We start from the raw sequence: 22,915 nt of genomic DNA, 5'->3' as shown, positions 1-22,915 counted from the left end.
GGCAGCACCAGACGGGCCCTGCTCCCGCCCCCCAGCTCTCGGCAGCACCAGACGGGCCCTGCTCCCGCCCCCAGCTCTCGGCAGCACCAGGCCGGCCATGCTCCCGCCCCCAGCTCTCGGCAGCACCAGGCCGGCCATGCTCCCGCCCCCCAGCTCTCGGCAGCACCAGGCCGGCCCTGCTCCCGCCCCCAGCTCTCGGCAGCACCAGACGGGCCCTGCTCCCGCCCCCAGCTCTCGGCAGCACCAGACGGGCCCTGCTCCCGCACCCAGCTCTCGGCAGCACCAGACGGGCCCTGCTCCCGCCCCCAGCTCTCGGCAGCACCAGACGGGCCCTGCTCCCGCCCCCAGCTCTCGGCAGCACCAGACGGGCCCTGCTCCCGCCCCCCAGCTCTCGGCAGCACCAGACGGGCCCTGCTCCCGCCCCCCAGCTCTCGGAAGCACCAGACGGGCTCTGCTCCCGCCCCCAGCTCTCGGCAGCACCGACGGGCCCTGCTCCCGCCCCCCAGCTCTCGGCAGCACCAGACGGGCCCTGCTCCTGCCCCCCAGCTCTCGGCAGCACCAGGCCGGCCCTGCTCCCGCCCCCCAGCTCTCGGCAGCACCAGACGGGCCCTGCTCCCGCCCCCAGCTCTCGGCAGCACCAGGCCGGCCCTGCTCCCGCCCCCCAGCTCTCGGCAGCACCAGGCCGGCCCTGCTCCCGCCCCCAGCTCTCGGCAGCACCAGGCCGGCCCTGCTCCCTCCCCCCAGCTCTCGGCAGCACCAGGCCGGCCCTGCTCCCGCCCCCAGCTCTCGGCAGCACCAGACGGGCCCTGCTCCCGCCCCCAGCTCTCGGCAGCACCAGGCCGGCCCTGCTCCCGCCTCCAGCTCTCGGCAGCACCAGACGGACCCTGCTCCCGCCCCCAGCTCTCGGCAGCACCAGACGGGCCCTGCTCCCGCCTCCAGCTCTCGGCAGCACCAGGCCGGCCCTGCTCCCGCCTCCAGCTCTCGGCAGCACCAGACGGGCCCTGCTCCCGCCTCCAGCTCTCGGCAGCACCAGGCCGGCCCTGCTCCCGCCCCCAGCTCTCGGCAGCACCAGGCTGGCCCTGTTCCCGCCCCCAGCTCTCGGCAGCACCAGACGGGCCCTGCTCCCGCCCCCAGCTCTCGGCAGCACCAGACGGGCCCTGCTCCCGCACCCAGCTCTCGGCAGCACCAGACGGGCCCTGCTCCCGCCCCCAGCTCTCGGCAGCACCAGACGGGCCCTGCTCCCGCCCCCAGCTCTCGGCAGCACCAGACGGGCCCTGCTCCCGCCCCCAGCTCTCGGCAGCACCAGACGGGCCCTGCTCCCGCCCCCCAGCTCTCGGCAGCACCAGACGGGCCCTGCTCCCGCCCCCCAGCTCTCGGAAGCACCAGACGGGCTCTGCTCCCGCCCCCAGCTCTCGGCAGCACCGACGGGCCCTGCTCCCGCCCCCCAGCTCTCGGCAGCACCAGACGGGCCCTGCTCCTGCCCCCCAGCTCTCGGCAGCACCAGGCCGGCCCTGCTCCCGCCCCCCAGCTCTCGGCAGCACCAGACGGGCCCTGCTCCCGCCCCCAGCTCTCGGCAGCACCAGGCCGGCCCTGCTCCCGCCCCCCAGCTCTCGGCAGCACCAGGCCGGCCCTGCTCCCGCCCCCAGCTCTCGGCAGCACCAGGCCGGCCCTGCTCCCTCCCCCCAGCTCTCGGCAGCACCAGGCCGGCCCTGCTCCCGCCCCCAGCTCTCGGCAGCACCAGACGGGCCCTGCTCCCGCCCCCAGCTCTCGGCAGCACCAGGCCGGCCCTGCTCCCGCCTCCAGCTCTCGGCAGCACCAGACGGACCCTGCTCCCGCCCCCAGCTCTCGGCAGCACCAGACGGGCCCTGCTCCCGCCTCCAGCTCTCGGCAGCACCAGGCCGGCCCTGCTCCCGCCTCCAGCTCTCGGCAGCACCAGACGGGCCCTGCTCCCGCCTCCAGCTCTCGGCAGCACCAGGCCGGCCCTGCTCCCGCCCCCAGCTCTCGGCAGCACCAGGCTGGCCCTGTTCCCGCCCCCAGCTCTCGGCAGCACCAGGCCGGCCCTGCTCCCGCCCCCAGCTCTCGGCAGCAGGGGCAAATGGGGAGGGGCCTGGCAGAGGCTCTCCAGGAGTCTCAGGCTGGGGGGGGGGGCAGAGATGCAGCTGGGCCCCGGGCAGAGAGGGCAGCAATTACCTCCCCCAGGGGCTGACTGCGGGGCTGGGCTGCTCTGACAAGATTCTAGTTCTAGTTGGAGATAAACATTGGCCCCCCCAGACTCAGCCGCAGGGGTCTGCACTGGACTAAAGCTGTTTGTCTCCCCTGCCCTGGCTGCGCCAGCTGGCCCCAGCAGCAAGGCAGGGGGAGGGGGGCTCAGAGTCTGCGGGGCAGCAGCAGTGCCATTCCCTGGGGCGCTGGGTGCTGCGGGGTGCCTTGCCTGGGTGCACACCCCTCTGCGCTGGCCAGCCCCTGCCCTGAGGACGGGGCTCTGGCTCCTTTCCCAGGAGCCGGCCTCTCTTTCCCTTGCATTCCTGGGATAGCTGCACGATGGCCGGCACCCAGCATGGCCCTGCAGGCAGAGGAGCCTGCAGCTGGCGGAGCCCCGGCCAGGGAGTGGGGCAGCCGCACACAAAGGAAAGGAATTCGCGGTGCTGGGCGGGGGCAGACACCCTGCTCTCAGCGGAGGGAGTGGAAATGCCAGGCCAGGGGCTGGGCTGCCAGCCCCATGCACTGACCTGCCCCCAGAAATCCCAGCCAGAGACCCAGGCCAAGGGCCTGGTAGGTGCCAGACACAGGTGACAAGTCCTCAGGGGAAGGGGTCACAGCACCGGGAGGGGCCGGGACTCTGGCCAGCGGGAGCAGAGTCTGACCCGAGACCTGCCCCTCCCTGATCCCGGGGCAGAGCCGCGAGAAGGCCCAGCACAGCTGGACTGACCACCCCCCCCACCACGGCACGCTGGTCCCATGGCCCCTTCCTCGCACCCACGCCAGAGGGCAGCTTGTCCAGCCAGCTCCAGCCCTGGCGCCCGCTAGACCTGCAGCAAGGATCTGTTCGGGGGGGCTTCACCCCCTGGTGCCCTGCCGCTATCTGTGGGGGGGGGGGGCTCAGGTCAGCTCCCCCGTCACCCAACGTCCAGGGGACGAGCTGAGCCAGGAGCAGGGGGTGCCCGGTGCCAGGAGGGGCTAGGCCCTGCTTGGTGGGGAGACGGGGCAGGGGTCCCACCACACACCCGCATGGAGGCCTGAGCCCCATGGGGCAGATGCTGGTGAGACCCATACGGAGCCCAGGACCCGGGTCACCCTGTCCACCTGGGAGAGCCCAGCCCGGTCGTGGCACCATGGGCCGCCCCTGCCCCCTGGTGGCCAACAGGAGGAGCCAGGGCCGGAGCAGGTCAGTTCCGGGCCCAGGCCCCCGGGTGCTGCACGAACCTCGTCCTACAGCAAGTGCCCCTCGGAGCCCCATGGGCCCGATTCCAGCAGCCCTGCCTGCAACCAGCAACGGGCAGGGTGGCCTCCGCTCCCCGCCTCCAGCGCGGCAGAGGAGCAATCGGATCCCCCGGCATTAAGGACGCCCCTCGTCCCAGCCAGCGTGGCACGGTCCCGCCGCAGCGCCGAGAGGCCCGGGGAGCCCACTGACACAGAGAGAACGCTGCTCTTTCCCGGCACCCCCAGGAGCGCCTGAACCCCCTCGGCCCAGCCTGGCCCCTCCCCTGAAACATCCAGGCGCACAGGTAATGCCAGGGTGGCTCAGCCCAGTACCTTGTCTCTTCTCCGAGGCATCTGGTCCTGAAAGGTGCAAAGCCCCACAACAGACAGGACCAGTTTCCTTTCACCCTGGGCTCCCGTAGCGCGAGATTGGCCAAAACCCTGCAGCAGAGGGTTTAATATCCTTCCCCAAACAGGTGCTGGCGTTAACCATCAGAACTCCGGGTTCCCTTATAGCTATAGGAGCCCAGTCGGTGACTCTGGAACGCCGGCTGTTCCCTCTGGGCGGCGCTGTTGCCTCCCGCTGTGGCGCTCGGTTGGCTTCTGCGCCACTCAGCCGGGCCGCCGCGCGGGAGTAAGCAGCCGTTTGGGGTCTGCGCTCCCCATGCCGCACGGGGGGTGCGGGGCCAGGTGCCGTGCTGTCTTTGAAATGCTCAGTTTGCTCCATCTCCTCCTCTCCTGCTTCCGGGAGAGCTCCTCGCCCGTGGTGCCAGAAGGAGCAGACCCGAGTCGGAATCTCCCAACACCCCCTGCAGTGAGGAGAGGCTACGAAATGTGAGCCGTCCCCCAACGTCCTCATCATCCTTGATTGCGCCCTTTAACCTTGATCCATCACTCCTGCTTGAGGAAGACAATCTCTTGCTGCTTGCCTGCACCTTTAGTTATTTGCTCTCCAAAACCCATGTCGGCCCCCCTCCTCATCACCTCCTTATCTGCGGCCTGCTGGCTACCCCCCGCCCAATTTCCAAAGGCGGACGGCTCCCAGAGCCCCTTGCTCTGTGCCTTCTGGTTCTCTTGCCGGCCACATGCCACCGAGCAGGGAGACTCCTTGGGAACAGGCAGGGGAAGGAGAGGAGGCTTTTGAAGAGGGAAGGCTATAGGTTTCTGAGGCACCGCAGGGCTGACGGGGCGGGGGGGGGGGAGGGCAGCAATTCCGGCTTAGAAGGGCCCACAAGAGGTGCTGGCTCAGGAGGCGGCGTCTCTCCGGCTCTGTGGGTTTGGGATTGGAGTGGCCACTGGCACGGATGCAGGGCTGTTCTTTGTATCGTTCAGGGCCTGGCCTGGGAGAGGCCTTGCCCTGGAAAGTGACAAGGGTGAGAGGAGCCATGAGCTGGACTGAAGGGACCAGCTAGGAGTGGGGCTCGGAGCACGGAAGCCACCGAGAGCTCCCATGCGTCTGCGTGCCAGCCGCGCTGGCCAAGCACAGCCAGCTGGAATCCCCCGCAGGCCTGCTCTGAGCCCTCACCCCTCCCCGGCCAGCCTGGATGCCCTATGATGAGCCACCCCCTCCTGGGCCCGCCCTGACCCCCCTATGCTAGTGCAACCCCTCCCCCGTGCCACCCCCTCCTGTGCCCACCCTGACCCCCCTATGCTAGTGCAACCCCTCCCCCGTGCCACCCCCTCCTGTGCCCACCCTGACCCCCCTATGCTAGTGCAACCCCTCCCCCGTGCCACCCCCTCCTGTGCCCGCCCTGACCCCTCTGAGCTAGTGCAACCCCTCCCCCGTGCCACCCCCTCCTGTGCCCACCCTGACCCCCCTATGCTAGTGCAACCCCTCCCCCGTGCCACCCCCTCGTGTGCCCGCCCTGACCCCCCTATGCTAGTGCAACCCCTCCCCCGTGCCACCCCCTCCTGTGCCCGCCCTGACCCCCCTATGCTAGTGCAACCCCTCCCCCGTGCCACCCCCTCGTGTGCCCGCCCTGACCCCCCTGCGCTAGTGCAACCCCTCCCCCGTGCAACCCCCTCCTGGGCCCGCCCTGACCCCCCTGCGCTAGTGCAACCCCTCCCCCGTGCAACCCCCTCCTGTGCCCGCCCTGACCCCTCTGCGCTAGTGCAACCCCTCCCCCGTGCCACCCCCTCCTGTGCCCGCCCTGACCCCTCTGCGCTAGTGCAACCCCTCCCCCGTGCAACCCCCTCCTGTGCCCGCCCTGACCCCTCTGCGCTAGTGCAACCCCTCCCCCGTGCCACCCCCTCCTGTGCCCGCCCTGACCCCTCTGCGCTAGTGCAACCCCTCCCCCGTGCAACCCCCTCCTGTGCCCGCCCTGACCCCTCTGCGCTAGTGCAACCCCTCCCCCGTGCCACCCCCTCCTGTGCCCGCCCTGACCCCTCTGAGCTAGTGCAACCCCTCCCCCGTGCCACCCCCTCCTGTGCCCACCCTGACCCCCCTATGCTAGTGCAACCCCTCCCCCGTGCCACCCCCTCGTGTGCCCGCCCTGACCCCCCTATGCTAGTGCAACCCCTCCCCCGTGCCACCCCCTCCTGTGCCCGCCCTGACCCCCCTATGCTAGTGCAACCCCTCCCCCGTGCCACCCCCTCGTGTGCCCGCCCTGACCCCCCTGCGCTAGTGCAACCCCTCCCCCGTGCCACCCCCTCCTGGGCCCGCCCTGACCCCCCTGCGCTAGTGCAACCCCTCCCCCGTGCAACCCCCTCCTGGGCCCGCCCTGACCCCCCTGCGCTAGTGCAACCCCTCCCCCGTGCAACCCCCTCCTGGGCCCGCCCTGACCCCTCTGCGCTAGTGCAACCCCTCCCCCGTGCCACCCCCTCCTGGGCCCGCCCTGACCCCCCTGCGCTAGTGCAACCCCTCCCCCGTGCAACCCCCTCCTGGGCCCGCCCTGACCCCCCTGCGCTAGTGCAACCCCTCCCCCGTGCAACCCCCTCCTGTGCCCGCCCTGACCCCTCTGAGCTAGTGCAACCCCTCCCCCGTGCCACCCCCTCCTGTGCCCACCCTGACCCCCCTATGCTAGTGCAACCCCTCCCCCGTGCCACCCCCTCGTGTGCCCGCCCTGACCCCCCTATGCTAGTGCAACCCCTCCCCCGTGCCACCCCCTCCTGTGCCCGCCCTGACCCCCCTATGCTAGTGCAACCCCTCCCCCGTGCCACCCCCTCGTGTGCCCGCCCTGAACCCCCTGCGCTAGTGCAACCCCTCCCCCGTGCAACCCCCTCCTGGGCCCGCCCTGACCCCCCTGCGCTAGTGCAACCCCTCCCCCGTGCAACCCCCTCCTGTGCCCGCCCTGACCCCTCTGCGCTAGTGCAACCCCTCCCCCGTGCAACCCCCTCCTGTGCCCGCCCTGACCCCTCTGCGCTAGTGCAACCCCTCCCCCGTGCAACCCCCTCCTGTGCCCGCCCTGACCCCTCTGCGCTAGTGCAACCCCTCCCCCGTGCAACCCCCTCCTGTGCCCGCCCTGACCCCTCTGCGCTAGTGCAACCCCTCCCCCGTGCCACCCCCTCCTGTGCCCGCCCTGACCCCTCTGCGCTAGTGCAACCCCTCCCCCGTGCAACCCCCTCCTGTGCCCGCCCTGACCCCTCTGCGCTAGTGCAACCCCTCCCCCGTGCCACCCCCTCCTGTGCCCGCCCTGACCCCTCTGCGCTAGTGCAACCCCTCCCCCGTGCAACCCCCTCCTGTGCCCGCCCTGACCCCTCTGCGCTAGTGCAACCCCTCCCCCGCCTGCCATGACCCCGCCCCGCCCCGCCCATGCCATGGAGGCCGCGCGGGGCGGGCCGGGGGGCGGGGCGCTGCCGCAGGCGCACGTGGGCCGGGCGGGCGGCGGAGGCGGCGCCATGGGGCCCTGGGTGCGCGCGGCCGGGCTGGTGCTGGGCTCCGCGCTGCTCTTCAAGGCGCTGCAGCGGGGCCTGCGCCGCCTGCCCCTGCCCGCCCACGTGCGCCGGGACCCGACCCGCGCCTGGCGCTGGCGCAACCTGCTCGTCTCCTTCGTGCACTCGGTGGTGACGGGGCTCTGGGCCGTGCTGGGGTGAGTCCGGCCTGGGCCCCGCCCGGGGAGCCCCCGATCCCCGCCCGGGGCACCTGGGACCCCCCCCCGCGATCCCCGCCCGGGGCACCTGGGACCCCCCCCCCCGGGGCACCTGGGACCCCCCCCCGCGATCCCCGCCCGGGGCACCTGGGACCCCCCCCCCGCGATCCCCGCCCGGGGCACCTGGGACCCCCCCCCGCGATCCCCGCCCGGGGCACCTGGGACCCCCCCCCGCGATCCCCGCCCGGGGCACCTGGGACCCCCCCCCGCGAACCCAGCCCGGGGCACCTGGGACCCCCCCCCCCGCGATCCCCGCCCGGGGCACCTGGGACCCCCCCCCGCGATCCCCGCCCGGGGCACCTGGGACCCCCCCCCGCGAACCCAGCCCGGGGCACCTGGGACCCCCCCCCCCGCGAACCCAGCCCGGGGCACCTGGGGGACCCCCCCCCGATCCCCGCCCGGGGCACCTGGGAGCCCCCCCCCCCCGACCCCCGCCCGGGGCACCTGGGACCCCCCCCCCCCGGGGCACCTGGGAGGCCCCCCCCGACCCCCGCCCGGGGCACCTGGGACCCCCCCCCCGAGGCACCTGGGAGCCCCCCCCCGCGATCCCCGCCCGGGGCACCTGGGAGCCCCCCCCCCCGCGATCCCCCCCCCGGGGCACCTGGGACCCCCCCCGGGGCACCTGGGAGCCCCCCCCGCGATCCCCGCCCGGGGCACCTGGGAGCCCCCCCCCCCCCCCGCGATCCCCGCCCGGGGCACCTGGGAGCCCCCCCCGTGCGACCCCCGCCCGGGGCACCTGGGACCCCCCCCCGGGGCACCTGGGACCCCCACCCGGGGCACCTGGGAGCCCCCCCCCCGAACCCCCACCCGGGGCACCTGGGAGCCCCCCCCCCCCCCCCGCGATCCCAGCCCGGGGCACATGGGAGCCCCCCCCATCCCAGCCCGGGCCACCTGGGAGCCCCTCCTCCTCCACGATCCCAGCCCGGGGCAACTTGGGGAGCCCCCTCCCCCCCATGATCCCAGCCTGGACCACCTTGGGGAGCGGCCCCTCCCCTCCCATCCCAGGGAGCCCGAGGCGGTGTGGGCAGTGCGCCCCCCAGCAGTTCTAGCTGGCCTCTCCTGCCCTCCCAGGGCTCCCGCCTTGCTCTCAGGTAGCTGACGCTGAGTAGCTGCTGCCCGGATTCCTCCTGTGTGTCAGCGCCCGGCAGAGCTGGGGCCCCTGGCAGGAGGCGCCGACCCGCTCCCAGCCATCAGCCCCTCACCGGGCCCGGTGCCACAGCACACTGGCGCGGGGGCACCTCGTAGCCGGGAGCCCGCACCCAGGGGCTCTTGCTGTGCCGAGTCATGCTGAGGCGACCACATTGGGCTGCACCCAGAGGACGGGGGCTGTGTTCGGTGCCTGTGGGCCCCTGCCCCGGGGGCACCGGAGACCCTTGCTCTTGGCCTGCGGCGTGATGAGCCGTATCCAGCAGGTAGCACCCGTCTGGATGCAGCTGCCGTCTAGGCCCTTAGCAGTGTCGGAGGACAAGGGGGCGGGGCGTGCGTGCTGTGGGGCATTCCTGGATGCGCACACTGGACAAGGGCAGCTCCCTTGCTAAGGAGACCTCGGCAGTGACCCCCGGCAGAGGGGCCGAGTGGAGCACGTACCAAGTGCCACAGCCTGGTCCAGGGGCCTGGCCCTTCCCCCCAAGGCTGGAAGCACCCTGCCGCCGGCACCGAGGAGAAAGGCCCCGGGCGTTGGGGGTGTTAGCGATCTCCGCAAAGGCCGGGCGTGGGGCACTGAACCACGGGAGCTGCCTGGCGTAGACCAAGGGGCCAGCTGGTCCCCCTCGCCCAGGGCCCTGGGGAGTCAGTGCGGCTCCCCCAGGAAGCGGACATGTGACCGTGACGCGCACGGGGATGCTGCTGCTGGGGAAGGCTGGCCCCACTGACACGCCCCCTCTGCCTCGCCCCTCCCCAGGGTATGGCAGGCTCCGGAGATGCTGCTAGACATCGAGAATGCGACGCCCGCTTCGGGATACCTGCTGCTCTGCTTCTCCGCAGGTAGGGGGCGGCCCGGCGCAGGCCTCGGGGCCGGTGGCTCGTAGAGACGCTGACGCTGGAGGAACCTTCCCCGTCTCGCCGCCCCAGCCGGGGCGCAGTGCAGCCCCCCCGGGGCGCAGTGCAGCCCCCCGGAGCGTAGTGCAGCCCCCCGGAGCGTGCCGGGTCTGCCAGTGTATCCCGGGGAGGGTGTTCTTCAGCCTGATCCCTCCTGTTCCGTGTGCAGCTCCCCCGGGCTGGAATTCCATCTGTCCCGGGCCCCCTGCGGCGAGCCCCACGCAGCCGTCTGGCCTGGCCCTCCCCAGTGGATCTCCCCCGTCGCAGTCCTCCCTGCTGGCCCCCACAGGGCTGCCTGGCGCTCGTCCCGACCTCGCCGGCGATCCGTTCCAGGGAGCCGCCCCTGCTCCCCGCTGTGTAGGAGCAGAGTCCCTGCCCACCCGGCTCGCTGCCCTGCCCCGGACTGACTGCTCTCTCGCCCACAGGCTACTTCATCCATGATGCCCTCGACATCATTGTGAGTCACCAGTCCCGGGCGTCCTGGGAGTACCTGGTTCACCACGGCATGGCAAGTGCTGGCCCCGGCCCCTGGGCCGACTCCGTTCCTCCCCGACCCCCCACGCTGTGAGGACTGACCCGGGGGCTGGGAGTCCCGAGGTTGGGCCTGGTGGCTGAGCGGGTCGCGATTCGGGGGAGGAGCCTGCGCGTGCGCTGCAGGCCAGGATCCGAGCGGCGCCCTGCCCCCGTCTCACCTGTAGCTCTCCCGGCACGGCCTGCGGGGTCAGCCTGCAGAATCGGGGACCCATCAAACAGGCGGAGTCAGCCGGGCCGGGTGATTCCCTGGGGAGCAAAGCAGGAGGTGGGGAAAGAGCCTGCCCAGCTAGTACCTGCAGGCTGGGCCGCTGGCTGCGTCGGAATCTCTGGGGGGGGGGCAGCCATACAGCCGTGCCCAGAGCCCCCGGGGGCTCCCCCCACTCAGGGCCTTGCAGGCTGACCTGCAGGATTCCCCCCCCCTCCCAGGGGTGGGCTCTCGGCTCCATGCCCAGGAGGGGCCGGAGCAGGGGCAAAGCCAGCTGGCCTCACCTGTGTCTGGGTCCTCCCTGCCAGGCCATCTCAGCCTTCTTCTCGGGGATCTTCCTGGGCCGCTTCATGGCCGCGGGGATGCTGTCGCTCTTCGTGGAGGTGAGCAACATCTTCCTGACCATCCGCATGCTGCTGCGGCTGAGCAACACGCCGGCCCCCGCGCTCTACACCCTCAACAAGTACATCAACCTGGGCATGTACCTGCTCTTCCGCCTGGCGCCCCAGGCCTACCTCACCTGGTACTTTGTGCGCTACGTGGAGGTGCGGGGCCAGGGAGCCTTCCTCATCGTCAACCTCTTCCTGCTGGACGCCATGATCCTCACCTACTTCTCCCGCCTGCTGCGCTCCGACTTCTGCCCAGGCCGCCGGCGCAGCAGCAAGGACCCGGCCGACAGGAAGTTCTTGGACTGAGCGGAGGGGCCACGCTCGGGGGGTTGCCGACCTGCTGCAGAGGGGGCTTGGCCCCTCCGAGGCCTGCACCGCGGGTGCCTTGCAGCCGAGCTGCGCTGGCAGAGGGCACCGCGGTCGCTGGACCCCTCTGCTCTGCCCGGCGAGGGGCCAGCGGGGCCGGGTCAGAGCCGCGGAGCTGGCGGGGGAAGGGGGTTCTTTTCCATGTTGTGGGGGGATGTTACCTGCATTAAACACGTGTCTGTTTCCAAGCTGCTGCTGCCCCTCTGGGCGTCCTTCCCCGGGCGGAGCGTGCCTGGGAACTCGCAGGATGGTGGGGGTGGGCACCGGTGCCCAGAGCAGGCAGCCGGGTCCCCAGGGGCCACGCTCACGGCTCCCTCCGCTGCGCCAGGCAGGGAGGCGCCCACCCCCCGAGGACTGAGAGCGCTCGGGCGTTTCCCTCCTTTTCTTTATCTCGACCCCTCCCCCTTGGTGCTGCCCCGCCCCGGCCCCCTCACACATCCCTGCTGGAGCTGCCTTCCAGCTCAGGCAGATGCCCCCGCACTGACCTTGAAGGCAGGAGCAGGGCAGGGGTGGCTGCTGGCCACCCCATAGCCTGAGGGGCAAGCCAGGGCCACCCGCCGGGCTGCTAGCCCAGCCCACCCCACCCCACCGCCTGTGCTGTCAGCCTCAGTGCCACTTGCCACGGGCTGGCCCTGCCCTGCCCTGCCAGAGAGCCGGCCCCAGCTCCAGAGCCGGCTGGGGGAAGGAGACAAGTGCCCTTGTAGGCAGAGAGGAAGGAGCCAGAGAAGGGCAGGAATGTCACAAGGCTGGGAGGGGAGGAGGGCGCTCTGGGGCGGCTGAGGGAAGGGCCGGGGGGCGAGCCCAGCTGGGGAGGGGCCACGAGGGCTGGAGGAAGGGAAGATGGCGGCCGACAGGAGCCAAGGGGCGGCATGGGGCAGTCTGGGAAGCGGCCAGCCAGGAGGGCCGAGGCGCTGGCTGGGACGGGGGAGCTCCCTGGCCCTCTCCACGGCCTCAACTGGTGGGTACAAAGCAGGATGGGACTGGCTCTGCCTGCCCCCCTCCCTCCTGCAGGCAGGACAGGCCAGCACCCCCCCTACCTGCTCCTCCCGGCCTCTCCCATGTCCATGGGAGGCAGGAGGGTGCTGCAGAGACGGGGACAATGGGGGGAGCCCCCCCCCCCGACAGCCCCACTTGTGCACGGCTTGGGGGAGGGGCGGGGGCCGCACACTCGGGGGAGAAACTGGCTTTGGTCCCAGGCCCTTGTGTCTGCCCGTTTGACCAGGTATAATGAAGGACGGGTCACAGCAGTGCATGCTGGGAGTTGGTGCCCCATACAGCCTTCACCCTGTGGCCCATGCTGCCTGGGGGCAGGGCGCAGGCAGCTCCCCCCCGCGCAAAGCTGAGCCAGCATTAGTTCTGTGGCTCCTGCCCCATAGCCTAATGCACTAGGTGAGAAGTTGGGGTCCAGCCCCCCTCCCATGCCCAGGTAACGCGTCTGCCTTAGCTTCCAGCCAGGCCTCCAGGCACTGGCCTCCATCTCACCCCCCCCAGCATCCTGGGGGAGCCCCAGCTGGGCTGTGTTCATGCCTCGCCCCTGCTTCTGCAGAGTGGGGCGCAGTGTGTCCGTGTCCGCATCCGCACAGCAGGTTTTTAAGCTCTCCAGGCTCAGCCAGGCCTCTTGCTACAGCAGAAGGCACTTTGCGTAGAAGCTGCATCCTGCCCTGGACACGCCAGAGCCCTGCCGCCCCCACGGGGATGCACCATTTCTGGGGGTAGGGGTGCTGCTGCTGCACCCCTGGTTGGAAGCAGGACTAACCCCACATGCAGGGCTCCCCGCAGCACCTGTTTCTGTGTAACTCACACTGCCCAGCCACCCTCCTGGGGGACCACGAAAGGCCAAGTCCATGGTCCGAGCCCAGCCAGAGGCGCATTGGGGCGCATTGCCCTGGAAATCCCACACGCCACCTCCCTGGGACCCGCCTGTCGGCCTGGGCCTGGCTGAGCGGGCAGTTTCACAACACAAGCAGCACCTTGCGCAAGAGCCCTTCGCGCACTTCTCGCCACGCAGCACCTCCCGTGCGGCCCGCACCCCCTCGCTGCAGTGCAGGAGGCTCCGGGGAAACGCGGAGCAGAGCCAGCCCTCACCGGGAGCGAGCAGCACGGAGGGGCAGGGATTATGATGCACATTAGCTGGGTCAGGCCTGTCTGTCCTTTTCTCCCAGATCTTATCTTTGTACCTGAGCTGTTCACAACTGCCGTGTTTGTTCCACAAGCACCTTTCAGAGGCAGCTGGCTCTGCAGCCCCTTCCTGCCTACCCAGCTCCCCGCTCTCTTACCTAGTCTTCAAATGCTTTGGAAGGCTGGTTCCAACTAGAGTGGATGGCAAGCCCCCATTTCCTGCTAGCAGCAGGGATGTTAACTGGCACGTTAAGTGGCTACCCGTAAGCATCACCCATAGGCTGTGTCTGCACGTGATCTTGCACCAAAACGTGCTGCCTGTCTACACTGGCCACGAGTCCTTGTGCAAGAACATTCCAATGTGTGAAATCAGGGCTCCTTGCACAAGAACTCTGCTGCTCCCGCTCAGGAATAAGCCCCCTTGCTCTTGCACAAGAAAGGCCGCTGGTTAAAGTGGCCATTGGCGCTTTCTTGCGCAGGAGAGTGTCCACACTGGCACGGAGGCTCTTGCGCAAAGGCACATGCCAGTGGGGACGCGCTTCTGGAAGAGGTTTTGCACAAGATCATGCCAGTGTAGACGTAGCCATAGTGAGTCATCCAGCCTGATGGGCCCCCCCACGAGCTCTGCAGGACAGGAGCTGGGGCAGCAGCCCCCAAGGCAAGTGGGGGAGGAGGCGGGGCTGGAGTGGCCTTCGCTCAGTGCCATGCCATGCCGCACTGCTAGCACAGGCAGCACGCCGGGGGAGGCGAGCTCCGGGCAGCAGCAGGGTCACACAAGGCACTTGTTTTACTCCTAAGGGCTGGCAGTGGAAGGGAGGCTGCTGTACCTGAGCAGCTGGGAAGAACCAGCCCAGGCGGAAGGCAAAGGCCTAAGATCCAGGACTCCCTGGGTTCAGCCCTCTGCCAGCGCTTCCCACTGCTCTGGGCCCCAAGCACCCAGCTCCAGGTGGGGCTCAGCAACCTGGTGCAATGCTCACGCGCTATTGCAGGGGTGGGCAAATGGCTCCCTCCCTGCTCACCCCCAGCTGGGGGGGCTGTGTGCACGTCTGTGGGAGGCAGGGGGAGACTGAGCTGACCCCACCCCCACAGCTGCTATTGGCTGGTTTCCACCACTGGGAGCTGCCTGTTGGCAGGACAGGCAGCCTGTCAAGTTCCCCTCCCTTGGGCCCCCCAGCATTCACAGCACAAGGCCCCAGCAGCCCATGCCCAAGACAGTAAAAGCCTGGCTGAGGGCCCTGCTGCCCTGGCAAGAACCTGCCTCCGGCACCCCAGACCCTCCCTCCCCCAGTCCTGACCCCTCTGCACCCTCTCCCAGACCCAATTCCTTGCCCCAGGTCACAACCCCCTCCTACATCTCTCCATCAGGTCAGAATCCTCTCCTGCGCCCATACCCCTTCCGGACCCTTCCCCCCACTCCTTCCACCTGCCACCCCAGACCCACATCTCCTCCAAGGGCCGGTCTCTTCCATAGTAACCACTTACCAAATGCGTGGAGGGATCCCGTGAGGCAGGGGACCGGACTCGATGGCTCCTTGAGGTCCCCTCCATTTCCAGTGTTCCACGATTCTACATAATTGCCCACCCTGTACTGTAAGTGATGGCTGATGAACAGCTGAGAAGACAGGAAATGGAGGGCAGTTCCAGTTGTGTGGAAATCCCTTAAGATAGCCATCTCTCCCTGTGAGATCCTGAAAGGGCTTCTCTGCCCCATTTTTGTGAGTCTCTGTCCTTCAGCCTGTGTCAGCCTGTTACCCTCGGTTCCGGTTTGCAGGCAAAGCAGCAACACCGAGTGGTAGCAATTCCTTCTTATGCACTGATTGCACGAACTGGATTCCCCTATGGCTCCCATCCCTAAAGTACACGAGCAGCTGGGATCCCCCAAGAACGTCCTTTAGTTGACTTTATTGTTCCCGATACATGTGCATGTGGCCGACCAGAAGCCAGTTTGGCTAAACCAGAAGGCGCTCGAGATCAATCAGATGAACAGAGCTTATGTAAAGGTCTCATCTGAAATGAAACAACCACACGATGGCAGCAGCAAGCAAACCCCGAAGCAATTTGCAAAGGGATGAAGTCATGATACACTGAGAACCTTCCATTGTCTAAAAAGCTCTGCACAGGGTCTGACTGAGCCATGGGGTAAAGCGGGGAGAGCTGTGGAAGCTGCTGTGTAATTAACGCAGCATTCGTGGTGTTACAAACGCAGCCAGGGTAAGACCGGAGCAGCGCATTGCACACAGCAAGCCGGTTTCCTGCAATGAGAGTAATGAGCTGACATGGCTAGCTCAGTGCAGACGTCTCTTCCTGTGCTCTGGTAACACCCACGTCCTGCAGACTAGCTCCCGAGAAGTCTGCCATGCTGCACCTAAGGGCAGGTGTTTGGGACAGGGCTTCACTCTCACCTGTGGAATGGCATCAAACGGCTCTATCACCCGCCCCCCCATAGTACATAAGGAAGCTTCAAGCCACTGAAACTGCGCAGAGCGCCCCCAAAGCCTCCCAGGCCATCACTGAGTTACGACACACGAGCCCACAAGTGGTTTTACAAAATTTATTCTCTCATCTGCCCAGCTCTTGGTGGATGCGTTTAGATGATTCCAATCTGAAAGGAAACAAAAGGAACGTTACAGCCTGTACCCTAACCACAGGGAGACGGAGACTCTAGGAGGTAGAACTGCGGCAAGGATACATCTCCCCCAAGAAAACGCTAACCCTATGCAAACATCCCTTCCACCCCACAGGCCTTCCTGCCTGCCTGCCTCAGCTCAAAGCAAGTGCAATCTTGCCCACAACAGAGTAGAGGAACATTTACGGAGAATATCCTGGCACAAGATGATGCCTAAGAGCCCTTCTAAAATGCCTCTTACAACCATCCTATGATGAACTTTTGTGGTAGGCTGGTGAGGCTGCTGTAGAACTAATTGCCCCCTCCCCACCACCACCCAGTAAAGCAAAACAATTCCCACCCTGTCCCAGCAAGTGTCTGGAGTATCTGTGGAACTCGTGTGGCAAATGCTAACAGCTGGCAAGTCGCTTGGATAGCGTAGGTTGTGCCAGAGAAGCTTTTAGAAGAGCTCCAAGAGATTTATTCCCCCATTCAGAGACTGTAAGCAAGATTTATAGAGCTTGTCTCATCCCAAAGTACTTCCCACGCCATCTGCGTATGATCACTGCTCCTAAGCTGCAATACAGGCCCTCTCCTTGGAGGGAAAAGGGGAACTGAGTCTGCCAGCAACGCTATGCAGCATTATGGAGAGAGTAAGGGAGAACTGGCTCTGCCGGATGAAAATGCTGGGTACAGTTTTGCCTGCTCTCAGGCAGAGCTCATGAATTTGCTCAGGGCCATTTGTTCCTCACTGCTGATCAGTATCCCAGTGTCCACATTTCCAGTGGAAGCCAAAGTACCGCCCCAAAAAAAGAGCCCTGACCTCAGCTCGATGTCAAAACAGACCCTGACTGAGGCAGAGTCGAGGGGGCAGATGGGGAGTGAGAAGAGTCAAGAGCCTCACCTTGTTGGCTACATCCAGTGCATCGTAGTCTGGTGCAAGTCGCACATAAGCCTTCTTCTCACCATCCGGCCTACAATGAAGCATGAGGCATTAGTACCCACGAGCCCTCTTTCTTTTCCAGTTGCACGGGCCGTGCTGTGCATCAGTGGTTCCTTTGATAACATCACTGTACTCAGGTGAAGCTGTTTTCCATCATTTGCACAAAGAAATCCCCTTTGCTGCTCCAATCAACTGGCTGGTACTTCAACATTGCTGGACATTCCTCTCAGCCAGTGATACTGAACCTCTCAGCCAGTGACAGGTCTTCCAGTTACATCTATCTGCTAGACTAGAGTTTCGTTCAAGCCAGGTACTTTCTCTCAAGCTTTTTAATCAATTATCTGCTTAGCCATCGCGCAAAGCACTTTGAAACATCTTACACGTACAAGTGCTCCATCTCCTTCCCACTTACCCCGGTGTCACTTACCGGATCAACGTATTGACCTTGGCCACATCAATATCATACAGTTTCTTGACAGCCTGTTTGATCTGGTGTTTGTTGGCCTTAACATCAACAATGAAGACCAGGGTGTTGTTATCCTCGATCTTCTTCATGGCTGACTCCGTGGTCAGAGGGAACTTGATAATAGCATAGTGATCAAGTCTGTGGAGGGGGGAAAGCATTTGAGTTGCATAACACTGGCAGCAACAGAGAAAGCCTCTTCACGCGAATAGTCACTTTTGCTCTAGGAAACATCAGGTTACATCAGTCGCTAGCAAGATTGTAATCACAAGTAGGGATGTAAAATCCTGTTTAATTGGTTAACCGGATAAACCAGAACCAGTAAGCTTCACCTGTTAAGGGTGAAGCTTACAGGTTAACCATTCACACCCTTAATCATAAGCTCTCAGGCTGTTTAGTCGCATGGAATCATCATGTGCCTTATAACATTAAGCTTAAGTTGTTAAGAAAGCTGCCAGGACATTGTTAGTTTAGTTTCCAAAACAGCTTTTCCAGTCACTGAGGCCAGATCGACACTAGACTCCTGTTTGCAATGTTACTTCAAGGTGTGATTTTCTGCAGCGTCTTTGTACCAGCAAAGCCCGAGTGTAGATGCAGTTGTAAGGTTGAACTCTGGTCCGGAACCCTCAGGATGTGACCGGTGCTGAGCCAGGGAATTTGCCAACCCAGGAGGTCAGTATTGTCCAGCAGCATTACTAACACTCCCACTGCTCACTGGGCTCTGAAGACATTTAGGGGAAAACTGGAGCTAAACAGCACAGAACCCTGAGCCAGGAACTGGGGGCTGTAAACAAACTTTATGGGACTGCAGGAAACTTGGCCACACCCCTGATAAACAGACATCCGGCTCCCTAAAATCCTGCTGGACCAGAGAGTGCCAGCCTCGAGAAGTTCAACCTGTACCATTAAAAAACAACTTGTTTCATGCACTCTTTTGGTATCTGCAATAGGAGGGTTTGCTGGTTCTGCAACACATCAAGCTCTTCTAACAGAGACTTGACCTAAAACTACTAGCTTGTATTTTAGCTATGATTCTCCAATATAAATTTACATTTAACAAGTGAAGTATCTTCAAAAAGAAGAATGTGACAAGATGACTAACACCAAGCTGGTTTTAGCTCAAGGACCATCACGCTGACGGAGATGGGGGAAGGTGGCTGCTTGGACTGGATAGATACAGGTGGCCCCTGACTTGTGACCGTTTGCATTCTGACCCCCCCCCACACTTACAACCATTTTTGTAAGCGTGGAAGGGGCCAAAAACCCCCGACTTACATCCTCAGCCCGCATTCAGCGCCTATTGTAAATGAGGGTTCAAGTGACGATGCCCCCGACTTGCGACGTTTCCCCAGGAACCAATCGTGTTGCAAGTCGGGGGCCTCCTGTACTAAGCAGATTTTAAATGAAATGCCCCCCCCCCCCCCCCCAGACTTACTTGTTCCTCCGAGGAGCACTCTTCCTGGGATATTTGGGCTGTCTCCGTAATCGTAAAGTTTTGGGCCTCCTGAAGGTGGGAGACGTCCTGATTTTCTTCTTCTTGTGACTGTGGACTCCTTTCAATACGGCCTTTTTAGCCTTCAGAGCCTTGGATTTTGCCTCAGTCTTAGCAGGGACAGCTACACAGAAATGACTGGTTACTGGAGGTTGCTAGCAGTAGCCGTGGACCGTGACAAGGCTCTAGACACAAAGCACTAATCCCTATTAGCAGCCTCTGGGCTGTGTCACCAGACCTGGCCAATTACGGTCAACTTTGGGTCTTGCCCTTGTCTCTGGGCAATACCTGCGGCGGACCCGCTCACAGATCGGGGAGCGAAAAGGAAACTCGGCTCACCCCCGACAGACCAGAGGAAACTCAGGGTCAGGTTGGCGAGGCAGCTGGAGGCTTCCCAGGGCTTCAAGGCGGGTGGAGCCCCACTAGGGGAATGACCAGCCCCCCCTTTCACCAGGGGCCTCGCTCGCCCCCCGCCTTGCTCACAGCCCCCCCAGCGCTCCGGACCCACCTCTTGTGTCCCCGCATCCCCCCTGCGCCCCTCGAGCCCCCCCGTCCCCCCAAGAACCTCCCTGCTCCCCCCGCTGCCCTCCCGCGCCCCTCGAGCCCCCCACCCCTCCATCTCCCCCCGTGCCCTCCCGTCCCTTCCTGCGCCCCCCCACGAACCCCCTGCGCCCCTCGAGCCCCCCCACCCCTCCATCTCCCCCCGTGCCCTCCCGTCCCTTCCTGCGCCCCCCCACGAAACACCCTGCGCCCCTCGAGCCCCCCCCACCCCTCCATCTCCCCCCGTGCCCTCCCGTCCCTTCCTGCGCCCCCCCACGAAACCCCCTGCGCCCCTCGAGCCCCCCCACCCCTCCATCTCCCCTGTGCCCCCGTCCCTTCCTGCGCCCCCCGCTCCCCCCTGCTCCCCTCGAGCCCCCCCACTCCCTCCCGTCCCCCCACGAACCCCCCTGCGCCCCTCGAGCCCCCCCGCTCCCTCCCGTCCCCCCACGAACCCCCCTGCGCCCCCCGCTCCCCCCCGCTCCCCTCGAGCCCCCCCCGCTCCCTCCCATTCCCCCACGAACCCCCCCTGCGCCCCTCGAGCCCCCCCGCTCCCCCCTGCTCCCCTCGAGCCCCCCCGCTCCCTCCCGTCCCCCCACGAACCCCCCTGCGCCCCCCGCTCCCCCCCGCTCCCCTCGAGCCCCCCCCGCTCCCTCCCATTCCCCCACGAACCCCCCTGCGCCCCTCGAACCCCCCCCGCCCCCCTCGAGCCCCCCCCGCCCCCTCCCCCGCTCCCCTCGTGTCACCCCCGCCCGCCTGCTTCGTGCCCCCCACGGTCCCCCCCTGCTCCCGCGTGCGCCCCCCCACCACTCTCCCCCCGCCCTGCCGCCCCCGGACCGGCCCCCCCCCCTCACACTCACCCTCCTTCTTGGCCTTCGGCGCCATCTTGGGAAAAGGGAAGCAAAAGAGGCCTGCCGGGCCGCCTCATGCAGGCTTATAGGGCCAAATCTCGCGACAGGCTGCGCAGACAACGCGAGATAACGCACGGCATGCCGGGACGGCGAATGCGCAGGAAAGTGCCTGCGAGAGGTGCATCTTGGGAGTTGTAGTTTGTTACTACCACAGATGAGCCAATCGTCACCGTTCTTGTCTGTCTGTCACGCGAGCTCCAACTTGCCCCTCCTGCGCACGCGCCGGCCGCCCCCGCCCGCTCCTGCAGGCATGTGCAGGCGTGCTGACTCCCCCGACGGGACAGGCCACCCCCCATCCCGGCCCCAGCCAGCAGCCCAAAACCGGGGGGGGGGGATCAGCCCCAGAGATAGGGGGATGGCAGCATCCCCAGAGTGTGTGTGGGGGGGGGGAGCCAGCAATCCCAGGCTCTGTCTACCCTGCGGGGCTACTACACTGGCATGATTTTCCGTGAAAAGCATTTTCGGAAAAGCACGTCTAGATTGGCAGGACGCTTCTCTACAAAAGCACGTTCTGCGGAAAAGCGTCAGTGCCAATCTAGACGCGGTTTTCCGCCAAACGGGCCCGATCGCCATTTTCGCGATCGAGGCTTTTTTGCAGAAAACAAATCTCTGCTGACTACATTGGCCCTTTTGTGCAAATGATTTTTAGAAAGATTGTCTTTTTAAAAAGCTTTTTTTTTAATTAATTCATAGTTTGAAATTTTTGATCCTATTAAACACCTTCCATCCAGGAGTCCCCAAACATGGCACAAATGAATGGTACATGGGACAATGACATTTCTAATCACATACTGAAATTCTATACATTGAATAGCAAGAAGTGTTAATACAAATGTTTTAAAAGTGTCACAAGACCAGAGGCAGATGACCGTTTTGCAGGGCCCTGGGCAGCATAATTCTGCGGGGCCCCCCCTTTGCCACGGCGCATGCTCAGTGACACCATGCGTATGCACAGTGGCGCCACGGTGCATGTGCGGGGCTTTCTGAAGCGCAGGGCCCGGGGCAGCCGCCCCGTTCGCCCTGCCCTCTATCCACCCCTGCACAAGACACAAGTGGACATAGCTTCAGAGGAAAGGAACAGAACACGGCTATTTATTCGGTGATCCTTCCCCTATCATTCACCCCCTATTGTTCTAGCAGGCAAAACATTTAGGAATGTAATAGTGTAGTCGATTAACTGATAAGCAAAAGCTTATTGATTAATGCTATACACTACACATATCCCCCCTCTCCAATCAATTTTTTAGCAGGCTGGACAGCAGCCCAACTCAGTCCTGGCTTGCACTGGGTCTGGGACCTACCCTTGCTGTGGCTCTGCATTTAAAGTGTATTAGGAGCTGGGCAGGCAGGCAGCCTGGCTCAGTTCCAGCTCACACCGGATACGGGAACTTAGATCTGTTTTTTAAACTGGCTCCCCTTGTGGACCAGCTCCTGCATGGCACCCCGTGCTGCTGCCTCAGATACAGAGGCAGCAGTGTGGATTGGCAGGGGGCACCACGGGAGTGGGGCTGGAGCTGCCGGACCCGCCCCCGGGTACTACAGAATAGTCAAGTAACGGAGAAGAATTCACGAGAGTAATCAACTATTCAAGTAACCGATACGTAACATTCCTGAAAAGGTTAGGGACACTCAGAGCATGGGTTTATTGCATCCTTGACTGTCTTGGACCATCCTCCATGAAGGTATCTAATTCTTTTTCCAACCTAGTTATGCGTTTGGTCTTCACATCCTCTGGTAACAGGTTTAGCAGGCTGACTGTGCATCATGTGAAGAACGACTACCTTTTGTTTGTGCTAACCCTAAGGCCTATTAATTTCATGGTGTGACCCCTGGTTTCTGTGTTATCTTTATAGAGCCTCTACCACAGGAGCTGAAAGCCACCTGGCGCTCAGCTCAGGCTGCTGAGCAGACTTCACTCTCCCTTGTCAGTAGCCTCAGTGCCTCTGGGTTACATGTTTAAGGGGGAAATAACATTTCCCTACTCATGTTCTCCACGTCCTTTATGATTTTCTAGATCTCTACTATATCTCCCCTCGGTCGTCTTTTTTCCAAGATGAATATTAATTCCCATTTTTTAAAATTGCTCTTGGTATGGAAGCTGTTCCATATCCTAATCATTTTTATGCCTTTCCCTGTAATTTTTCCAGCTCTACAGAATCTTTGTTTTTTTCAGAAGGAGCGCTCAGAAATGAAGCCAATGTTCGTGGGGTGGAGAGCCCGTGGATTTGCACCGCAGCACTGTGCTATCTTCTGTCTTCTCATGGATCCCTCTCTAGGCTGTTCACTCGTTGGACTACGGGTGCACATTGAGCAGATGGGTCTTTGGAGAACTACGCACAATCACTCCAAGAAAGGGCTGTAGAAGTAATCAGTAACAGCTAACGTAGCCCCCATTGTTTTCTATGAACAGTTGCTATTATCTTTTCCAATGTCTTTATTTTACACTTATCAACAATGAATTTCACCTGTTGTTGCCCAGTCACACAGTTTTGTGACACTGCATCAGTAACTCTTTGCAGTCAGCTTTGGACTTAACGATCTTGAGCACTTTTGCATTCTGCACCTCTCTGTTCACCCCCTTTTCTGGACCTACTGTGACTATGTTGAATGGCACTGGTTCCATGTAAGACCCTTTGGGAATCCCCTATTGACTTATCTTCACTGGGAAAACTGATGGTTTATTCCTACCCTTTGCTTCTCATTTTTAACCAGCGACAGAGATGTAGCCGTGTTAGTCTGGTCTAGCTGAAACAAAAGACAGGACTATGCAGCACTTGAAAGACTAACAAGATGGTTTATTAGGTGAG

At 64.3% G+C, this 22,915-nt stretch overlaps 2 protein-coding genes and 1 non-coding gene across 3 annotated transcripts; 1 reads left to right on the top strand and 2 right to left on the bottom strand.

Moving 5' to 3' along the window:
* Positions 1-7,217: 7,217 nt before the first annotated feature.
* TLCD1 (TLC domain containing 1) lies at positions 7,218-11,227 on the top strand. The gene is made up of 4 exons (XM_075904512.1): positions 7,218-7,448; positions 9,409-9,491; positions 9,971-10,053; positions 10,593-11,227. The coding sequence occupies exons 1-4, from the start codon at positions 7,258-7,260 to the stop codon at positions 10,977-10,979; spliced, it is 744 nt and encodes a 247-aa protein (XP_075760627.1). The 5' UTR covers positions 7,218-7,257; the 3' UTR covers positions 10,980-11,227.
* A 4,467-nt stretch (positions 11,228-15,694) lies between these two features.
* Positions 15,695-20,212, bottom strand: RPL23A (ribosomal protein L23a). The gene is made up of 5 exons (XM_075904513.1): positions 20,058-20,212; positions 18,604-18,784; positions 17,133-17,309; positions 16,667-16,736; positions 15,695-15,759 (listed from the first exon to the last, which is right to left on the bottom strand). Exons 1-5 carry the CDS (start codon positions 20,080-20,082, stop codon positions 15,745-15,747), a joined length of 468 nt encoding a protein of 155 aa, XP_075760628.1. The 5' UTR covers positions 20,083-20,212; the 3' UTR covers positions 15,695-15,744.
* On the bottom strand, positions 16,804-16,868 carry LOC112545110 (small nucleolar RNA SNORD42). The gene has a single exon (XR_003088531.1). It is a non-coding gene; the product is annotated as a small nucleolar RNA SNORD42 (small nucleolar RNA).
* Positions 20,213-22,915: the final 2,703 nt, after the last annotated feature.

The sequence above is a fragment of the Pelodiscus sinensis genome, chromosome 21 (genome assembly GCF_049634645.1).
Source record: "Pelodiscus sinensis isolate JC-2024 chromosome 21, ASM4963464v1, whole genome shotgun sequence".
NCBI lineage: Eukaryota > Metazoa > Chordata > Testudines > Trionychidae > Pelodiscus > Pelodiscus sinensis.
This window is presented reverse-complemented; position numbering and strand designations above follow the sequence as displayed.

Excerpts from the sequence above, each read along its gene's own strand:
- TLCD1 (XM_075904512.1), top strand. The coding sequence starts at position 7,258 with ATGGGGCCCTGGGTGCGCGCGGCCGGGCTGGTGCTGGGCTCCGCGCTG. Across the intron at positions 7,449-9,408 it reads GGGCTCTGGGCCGTGCTGGG|GGTATGGCAGGCTCCGGAGA; the intron begins GTGAGTCCGGCC and ends GCCCCTCCCCAG. Across the intron at positions 9,492-9,970 it reads GCTGCTCTGCTTCTCCGCAG|GCTACTTCATCCATGATGCC; the intron begins GTAGGGGGCGGC and ends TCTCGCCCACAG.
- RPL23A (XM_075904513.1), bottom strand. The coding sequence starts at position 20,082 with ATGGCGCCGAAGGCCAAGAAGGAGG. Across the intron at positions 18,785-20,057 it reads GCCGAAGGCCAAGAAGGAGG|CTGTCCCTGCTAAGACTGAG; the intron begins GTGAGTGTGAGG and ends ATTTCTGTGTAG. Across the intron at positions 16,737-17,132 it reads AAGGTCAATACGTTGATCCG|GCCGGATGGTGAGAAGAAGG; the intron begins GTAAGTGACACC and ends GCTTCATTGTAG.